Raw genomic sequence first — 9810 nt, 5'->3', positions numbered from 1 at the left:
ATGCCACCATAGATTCCACCCCAAGACATCTGGAATCCCAGGTGCCCTTCCTGCCGATCCAGGTCTGAGCTACAGGAAGCCAAGAGTCCTCATGGATGCCAAGAGCTTTGCAACACCAGCCAAGCCACACTGAAGCTTATCAGCTCCACCACAACCCTTTATGGGCCTATTCACCTCAATCAAAGCTGTTATTTAGGTAACGAGCCAAGATGGCGGATATCGCTGCGCTCCAATTACCCACTATGTCTCTTCCATCTTTCCCTGCCAGCTTCCCCACAAGCCCTGATTCTCCTCAGCGTGCCCAGCTGCTCTGGCGCTGCTCCGCTTCCTCAGTATCTGTGCAGAGGGAGACCTTTCAGAACAGAAGGGCTCTGTCAGCGCTAGATTCACTCACAAGGGCTATTGATGACTGCTGTGGTGTTTGGTACAGCAAGCCTTATCAATAGAAGGAAGGTGTCCTTTAAAGTGCAATGTCAGTGGCAAACACCGGCGTCCAACAAACCAACTCTGAGCTGTAATCATAATGTTTTAATGAACATGTTGATTGAAATGATTATAGAAGTTGGAAAACAGAGCTTTAATCATTTATTCTAGATTCCTGATCATTTAGCATTTGATGAGTATTATTTTGGCCACCTGCAATGAGAGTTAACTATTACAAATTCACTTAACTTTGGTGCAATTAAATTATGTTTTTTGAAAGACACAAAATTAAAGCTATTTTTTAAGGATAACCGTAATATCTGTATCATAGCAACACTGATTAACTTTATTGTACAGTTTTTTTTAGTAATATATTAACTAACCAGCATACCTTGCACTTTTCTCCATGCTAGCAGCACGGCTTTAAGGATGGCAATGTCTGTCTGTCTGTCTGTCTGTTGGTCAACCACTTTAGTCCAGACTTAAAAGCTATTGGATGAATTGGCACAAGAATTTGCCTCGTGGGGCTCACCAACTTTTAATCAGCAGCTCACATAGCAGCAAATAATTATATGATAATTCAGCCAGTAAAGATGTTCAAAATAGCTACACTATTCTTACACGAGATGGCAGTAAATGCTACGAACATGGGACTTGCTCTAACTCACTGCGTGTTGCCAGTTTCTTTCCGGCCAAGTGTTGTACTACATGTAGTAATGCCTGAACTGATTTGTAAGTAAAATCTGAAAAGTAACTTTATGGAATATATAGTACAATATTTCTCTCTGAAATATTGTGAAGTAAATATAAAACAGTATGAAGTAGAAATACTCAAATAAAGTACAAACACCTCAAAATTGTACTTCAGAACCGTACTTTGGTGATCATTTAACTTTTTATTTAGCTCCATCATCAGGTCAAAACTTTAATTTGAAATCCAAATCCATTTTATTGTCCAATTGTCTTTGTAAATAGAAACAACAAAATGGCGTCTTTAAACTGAGTTGTAGTTCATAAAACTCATTTTAGGGTTTTTGTCACCATCACATACTGAAAAGAAGGAAGCCACTGAAAGTGTTGTGATTATCTTGATCATCATAAAGACTGTACCCAGAGGGAAGCTGCATGTACACCAAATCTCCCTCATTCAGTTGAAGAGTTAATGCATTGGACAGGTACAAATGGCCTTCATTATTGTTGTGTTCCCAGTTCGACATTATTTTCTGGTTATTGCAGTATAGGTGAAGACCAAAATGTCCCCCATTGCGGTAATCAAACGCAGTGAATCTGAAGTAATAAACTCCTCTGACTGGTGCGATGAACATGCCTGTTAGGTAAAAAGTGCAAATTAGTATTTGTGCAATGTGCAGTTAAGTATCCTTGGATGTGTTTGTTATTGAACTGTACCTGATGTGGGATTATAAGAATTGCCAATGTTGGTAAAGATTTTGCTGTACTTCAGGTGGGTGTCCGTATTGAATGGCCCCACCCGACCGGTCAAACCCACAGAGAAAGCGGTCTTGCCTATAAAAGAATGATATTGTATAAGTGATTCAAATATTAGATATTCTCATAATCACTTTCACATATTGAAAGTCTTGAGGTTACAAAAGGATTTGACGTCAAGACTTTCCTTTGAGACAGTTTAAACATATTTCAGTCAGCCAAATCACATGGAGTGGATTAATATATGAATGCTGAATATGTACTGAGTTGGGGTTTTTTTTGTTTTGTTCCAGGTTTGAATCTCATCACAGCATGGATTTAGCAGTTGCTGGCCACCCTAATCCCACAATGCATTGCACAGTAGGAACAGAGGAGCTACTCATGCCTAGAAAAAGTGATAACATTTTGAACAGTGGATTGAAGGCTACTCTGATTGCTTGGTTATAAATAATGTATGTATGCATTGACAGCAATGGTTTATATGTAGCATTTACTTTATAGTATAGGTATGGAACTGGAAACACATCCAGGGCTAAGTTTATATATGCCTCATATATCTAAAGTAAGATATCAAACCTATTAATATCCATTGAGTAAAATGGAAAACCTATTTTATGAATTAGGCTTTAAAATGGTCTTTAAGAACTATGGTCCAGACATTAATAGGTACTTTTATCTTGTGTGTCTGTCGTGGGCTTTACAAAAAAGTGATATATAACCTTTTAATATCAAGTCGTTTGTCTATGTTACCTGCAGTCTCTTTCTGCAGTTGCTCAATGTCATTGTTTTGGAGCTGCTGTTTAGTCATTGTGCTGTTCAGGTCCGCTCTCAGAGTCACAACTTCCATCTTCTGCCCCTCTGCTTCCTTTTCAGTGGCTGTCATTCTGACGTCCACGGCATTTAATCTGGTTTCTTGCTCTGGGTGTGCAGACAGAAAAGCAAGGGAATGGGTTTTTTATATATATATATATATAAATAAGTACAAATGTCCCTATCTAGAGCAAATGTTTGGTTTGTTCGTTCTGGGCTACGATAGAAACATGGTAGTTCAACATGCCAGGCTCTATGAAAGGCAACTTGCTCCCTCTTTAACTAAAAACAGCTAATTCTAAGGTAACAAAAACTATTCTTATTTTCATGTGATTATACACCAATTAAAACATACTTATAAATAATATATTAAATTTCTCCCTATGTCCTTCTAAATGCACACTGGACCTTGAAATTGTATTATAAATTAAAGTTCAGAAGTCTAGTTAAATAATATAACTCAAGAATTTCAACTCCTTTATTGAACTAATATGAGTCAAGATAATATCAGATATTCTTTTATAATTATTTAACCTGAAGCTTCATGCTCACTCATTGTTTAGACACAGACCACAATGGAATAAAGTTATTTATTTATTTGTTTTGGGTCCAGTCAAACATGGGATCATTGTTGGTATCATACCTGTTTTTGCTTTCTCCAGGTCGTCTACAATTATCCTCTGGAGTTGTATTTGTTTCTCAGTGGTACTTAACACTCCTCTCTGATTGTCCAGGTCTTTCTCACTGGCTGCCACTCTCTGTCCAACATGCAACAGTTCTGCTGATAGCACTAGAATGATAACGAGGGGGAAAACATAAGCTGCTAATATGCATTCAACAGATCAACATAACCAACAATCTCCAACTTGTAAATTATATCATAACAAAGCAAATATTCAAGGGATAGCCTTGGGCTAAATTCATTTATGATATTCCTCAAAGTAAAATATTTGAATCAATATTTGAAGAGAAAAAAACAGCAATGGAGGTCATGTAAATGGATACTGTTACCACCAACTACAAACCAAAATACTGACTATGTGGAAACTTTTACATCTAAAAAGGATTGTATTTCACTGCAGAGCAGACAGTTGTGAATAGGGAAAGGTGCCCATGTGCCTGTGGATTACTGTGGATATTATTTCTGCATCCACAAAGCCAGGATCTCATGTATTGTCACCCTCAAACAACTAAGTAATTCTTCAGTGCTGTTATGGGTCATCTGTTTCTAATGTTTGTGGCAGAGTGTACGACATGTACCTGCTTTCTCAACCTTCCTTACATGGGCAATAAGCCAGTGTCTAGATGGGAACCCTTTTCATATTTTCACATTTTATTTGTCTGAGAGTTCTTAGCAATTCAAAGAAGACATATTCTAATCTTAATACATTGATTAAAAATTTGAGTTTAGCACCTGCGTTTTCCTTCTCCAGCTCAGTCATCTTGGTCTTGGTGACCACCAGCTCTGCTTTCTGCTCTTCCACCTTTTTCAACGTGTACCCCAGTTCGCTTGTGAGAAGCAAAACTTTACTCTTCTCTTCCTCTGCCTGGATTTCGGTGTCTCTCACTCTGGTCTCCAGATTCCTCAGCTCTACCCTCTGCTCCACCACAATGGTTCCCAGGTCATGCACCATGCCTCTCAGCATTTTCAGTTCATTCCAGATAGCAGCAATGGATGGATCAGGTGTTTGAGCCATCCCTGATGACAGGAAGAATAGCACTAGCACTATCTGAACCACTGAACCCCTCATTCTGAACACATCTGAGAAAATATGGGCAGCTCAATTACCTTATATTCTATCAGTATAATGGTGTAAGCCACTGGATGGGAATGTAACAGGTGTCCATCAGAAAATGTACATTTCAACAGACTCACTGATAACAGTTGGTAAATAAACTAGTTAATCTGACCTGTTGTGGGAAGAAATGAATCTGTTTTGAGTTTCAATGTCAAACATGCAGTTCGACCAAGATGGTGGCTGTTCTTACGGCCCCCAACACAGTATTATATTACCCGCAGCCACCTTTTCATGTACATATGACTGCACATTGTGTGAAATGACAATAAAGTTGAATTTATTTGAATTGAAAACAGTCTCCACAATACATACAAAGGCACCAAATCATAACACTGTTACAATATATCACAATGAACACAAATCAATTTTAATATTGTTTTCCTCTTGGTTGCAGTTAATATTCCAGGTTGGTGTAATTTTGGACAGTAACTACAATTCCAGGTTATTTCAATGTTATTCTACTAAATCTCAGGAATCATTTTAAACTAACACTAAAAGTGAATTCAATAATGCTGCACTACTCAGCAATCAAACCTGGATAATATAATGAGAAGCAATAAATGATATTCTAAACTAAATAGAATGCATCTAATTCATTTAATATTGGATAAAATGTATTTTAAAGGCCTAATTTTACACTCCTAATTTTATACCTAATTCTACAGATATTTGTTCAACTATAAGTTTTATGCCACTCTACCTACCAGCAACCCTAAAGCTCACTTTAACATGTCATATCGATGTTGTCCCCTTAAAAAAGCTAAATGTAAAAGGGAGAGATTTGGCAGATCTTGTTACCTTTCGACAGAGCCAGTCTTGCAGTTTCTTCCTGTTTCTGGTCTTTATGCTAAGCTAACTGGCTGCTTGGCTGTAGCTTCATATATAGCATGTAAGAGCACCCAAGAGTGGTATCAATGTTCTCATCTAACTCTCAGCAAGAAAGCTAATTTAAAGCATATTTCCCAAAATGTAAAACTATTCCTTCAAACAATAGGCCTACCTAACATGAGATGAAGATTTTTTTTCATCTTTGAAGACTGTTACCGGCTAAAGCCCACAGTTTCAGGCCCTGAGCCCCAAAACTACATTCACAAGTTAGCAGTAAAGCCTGTAAATTCAAGTGTCAAGGTCTGGGAATACGTACTGTGGCCCTGCCAGCTCATGTGTCAACAAAGCTTATTGTATGTTTACTGTGCTCAGCTGTAACTAAATCCTGCTTATTGCCAGCGGTGACAAATAGCTGATTACTTACTTCACGCTCTTTGTTTATTTGAACCTGTAAATGTGATGTCATGATATTTCCAGAGTCACTAGTTCCTCCCTCAATGTCACTTATTTTACCATAAGTTGAACTTAAACAGCATATCATTATTATATTATATAGCAGTTCATGCTTTATTAAACACCTGTGTATATATGTGAATTATTTTTTTTTAAGTTATTTTTTGGGCTTTTTATTGCCTTTATTGATAGTGACAGCCAAAGATAGACAGGAAAGGGGGGCAGAGAGAGAGGGGATGACATGCAGCAAAGGGCTGCAGGTTGGATTTGAACCCGGGCCGCTATAGCAACTCCGTACATGGGTCGCCATCTGTACCGACTGAGCTAAATGGGCGCCCATATGGGGTGAATTTTAGCAGGACAAAGCTCATATAGGACTTTTCAGATTATTATTATCACAAGGTTAGCAAATAGAATATTGTGGAGCATTTAGCAGCTAAAGAGCCAGATATTTACATCTCCATCAAGACTTGGTAAAGACCAAAAACAGATCTAACAGTGAGTGAATATTGGAATTACATTTATCACGTGGACACAAACTGACTCCAAATGAATGATAATGTTGCCTTTAACTGCTGGATGTTTAAATAAGCATAAGCATAAGAGGTCAGTGTTCAAAATGTAAATATTCCTCTGTCCCCAAGTGGCCAAAAAAATCTGTTTTTGCAGATTTAAGTAAAAGTAAAGAAGCATTACAGACAAAATGTACAAAGTAACTAGATGTTTAATGAGTATATTATATTATCTCTATTTGAAATGCAGTGGAGTAGAGGAGTAGAAGAAAAAGGAACTTACAAGCGTCTCAAAATTGTACTTTGGTTCAGTATTAAAGTAAAGGTATTTAGTAATTTTCCAACACTGCGAACATGTGAGATATGTAAGACGGATAGGATTTCATGACATCATTCTTGGCACAAACTCATATTTCCTGTTACTAGATTTCAACCCTAGAGGTGTAAATGATTATGTTCGTACATAATACGTTCCCGCTGTCCATGACGTTTCAGTTCAGGTTTATTCAGAGGTTGAATTTCAACAGATATTTTCCCAGAGTCACCTCATTGACCTCCAGATAAGACTTCTTGAGTTTATTTGCATAGGTTAAAAAAGGCTTTTCTCATGTTTTGTAAAAGGATAGTTAAGGCCTTGTTGGTATAAATATGCTTTTTTGCCCACACTTGTTTGTGTTTTTATTAAAAGTATTTGAAAGTTTAGAATTTGAAGTTAAGGTTCCACCAACATCTAACATCCCAACACTAGAGAAAAAGCTTTTTAATTTCCGCAAGGCGCTGCTATTCATTTTTCATTCCATTAAAGCATCCTGCTGGTTTGCTTTTGCCGTAACCGGTCATGCACAGAGCGAATGACTAAAACCATGAAGACTGACGGTGACAGGTTAGATAAGAATTTTAACAAAAGACTGTGACGTGTGTCGTGGTGCTAGACGAAGACACCTGACTGTGAAGGCTGCATGGAAGTTTTTCGACTTAGACGCACATTACCAGACACTGATGTCAGGGGACAGGGGAGGTAATATGTGTGATAAGTGTAGGTGGTGGATGGATGATGCATATTCTCGGATTTATGTAGCTGTTATTTCACAAATACTGTTGGTGTTGCGGTATCATACCTGAATTAAGCAGTGTTTGTACAATTAGTTTGTTTTTACTTGTTTGCCTCACCACATGGCAGCAGTTAGCTGCATTAAGATCATTCGGGTAGATTGTCAATTACAGACATGTAAACAAATTTTCTTTCATATACCTTATTGTCTGGGTGACAGCCTTAAATGTTTACCGTTCATTACACTCTCCCATGTGGAATATCCATCACATCTGGTACCTAAGAAGGCTTTAACGAACTGAAAAAGTGTTTCCAAATATTTGACCCAGGTCTCAGTCTTGGTTGTGGGAGCATGAAGCAGCATAGCTGATATCTCATTAGTGATGGAGTAGAGGTCAGGGTGAAAAACACTGCACTCATCACCTGCTGGATGACAAATGAAGCCCTTCATGAGCCACAGGAAGGGAGGAGATGAGAGAGAAAGGAAAGTTAGAGAAAAAGAGAAGCTGACAAGCGAAGAGAGAGAAGCGGTGGTGGAGATGGATAAAGTAAAGAGAGAAAACAAGACAGAGGGAGTTACTCTTATTATTGCCTCTTCTGGTGCTGTAACATCTTTCATTTTTATACATTGTGAAGTTTTTTTTAGTTTTTACTGCCGTTTTCAGAATTTACAACACAGGACCGAGCATCCCTCCAAGGTATGGTTTGTCTGTTTGATTAATGAAAGCACTCAACATAGGCAGTGAAACACTTAAGGGATTCATGCTCATAAGAAAATTGATTACCTTTAACTAGAAAACAATGGAGAATGAGGAAGTGTAATGACTGGGCACCTTACTTTACTTCACAATCATTACAGGGTCCAGGAAAGCAATCACCATGTTTTGTAAAACTCTGGTATTAATGGCTGTTATAAGTGAGAATAAAACATCACTAAAAAACACACACATTTGCTTCTTAGAAGATTGATTACAGGCATCATACGACAAAATGAAACATTAATATCACAAAGATAAGTCTGGTTCTGTTTTGATTAAAATGAAGCCTTGCTAACAGCTATCCTTTTCTTTCAAGCTTTGCAATCACATTTACATGAACATAGGTGAATCTAAAGTGAAGTCAATCACATAAGCTGTTTAAAGGATTAATCTGTGTTAATTTGTACCCTATTTCAAAAACAACTGGTAACCCATCCTTGCTACTTCTTTACAACTAACAATTAGAATTAGGCTTTGCTGCTCCGGATTAAACCAACTCTTTTTCATTTCACCACCCCATTAGATTCATCCTCTCTGCTAATGGGCCTTGTGATGAGCTATTGATCTACAGCCAGGTGTCTCAGGAAATAAGAAAGAGTACCACACCAAACAAAGTACACCAAAACTGAAAAATCTGCAAAGTAACACAGGAGACATGGTTTCAATATTCAATATTCAGGTATTCAACCATCAAAATTGACTGTTTACACTAAGCCTCATCCCCCTTGGTTATTTGCTACGCCTGTCAAGCTTTCCACTCAAGCATGGCACATCATGCAGTTCAATGTTAACTGTTTCAGATTTAGCACTCAAAACTTTAAAAAAAAAATGTTTGGCTTTCTAGCTAATGACTGGACTTTAACTACTGATATGACGACTGTTGCTTGCAGCTAGGGCCAAGGCTAAAACGCTGTGGTTGGTTGAAATCGCCGTCTTTAGGTCACATTTTAATGTTTCTTGATTATTTTTTTCGAAACTAAATGCCTGCAAAAGGAGTCTTAAATATACACATGATGAAATGCTAAATGCTAAAGCTACATGTGTTCTTGTACTGCAGGATAAAGCCCATTAGCTCAGGTATGAGCATCCATGTCTTTTCATGGTTTGGATGCTTAGGACAGGCAACACAGTGGTTACATTTATGCTGTAATCTTCATATATATTCAAACAACAAGCTTTACTTTTACAAAAGAAAAGGATTTAAAGGAATAATCGATGAGTTTAGCAACTATAACGCTACCTAATGCAGATTTGACTGGAGTTAACCTCCCAAAATCAAAATAAATACTGGACAGATTAGCAGCTATTGTTAATGTTAATCCAACCTGATAGTAACATCTTAACTCCCATAAGGTATGATCCAGGTCTCAATAGGTATTTTTCTAACTTGTAAGCTCACAAAATAATACACTAAATTCATTATATTGCCTTAAGGTAATAAACTTACTCACTGCTAATGTTTAAAGCTTATGTTAGAGCATATGCCTCTAAATCAGAGTAGAGCTCTGGTTGCATGAAAATAATACAAGAACCCATCAAGACCAAACTGGTCACAAAGCAAAGGTCACAGTGCGAACAGCTTACCTTTTTTAATTAATGTTAATCAATCATTAACCCTTCTGACTTAAATGTTAGTTTTGTCAACATGCCCTTTCCTTTCTGCAAACAAATGGTGATTCATTTAACCTCTGACCACCTTGAAGAAGAAAGAATATGATAAAATATGAGCA

At 37.5% G+C, this 9810-nt stretch overlaps 1 protein-coding gene across 1 annotated transcript; it reads right to left on the bottom strand.

Annotated features, from left to right (window-relative positions):
* Positions 1-1299: 1299 nt before the first annotated feature.
* Positions 1300-4461, bottom strand: LOC127369388 (uncharacterized). The gene is made up of 5 exons (XM_051410685.1): positions 4094-4461; positions 3323-3469; positions 2620-2787; positions 1831-1947; positions 1300-1750 (listed from the first exon to the last, which is right to left on the bottom strand). The coding sequence occupies exons 1-5, from the start codon at positions 4428-4430 to the stop codon at positions 1467-1469; spliced, it is 1053 nt and encodes a 350-aa protein (XP_051266645.1). The 5' UTR covers positions 4431-4461; the 3' UTR covers positions 1300-1466.
* Between the last annotated feature and the right edge of the window lie 5349 nt (positions 4462-9810).

The sequence above is a fragment of the Dicentrarchus labrax genome, unplaced genomic scaffold, assembly GCF_905237075.1.
Source record: "Dicentrarchus labrax unplaced genomic scaffold, dlabrax2021, whole genome shotgun sequence".
Taxonomy (NCBI): Eukaryota; Metazoa; Chordata; class Actinopteri; family Moronidae; genus Dicentrarchus; species Dicentrarchus labrax.
Note: the sequence above shows the minus strand (reverse complement) of the source record. Positions and strands in the feature narration are given on the sequence as shown.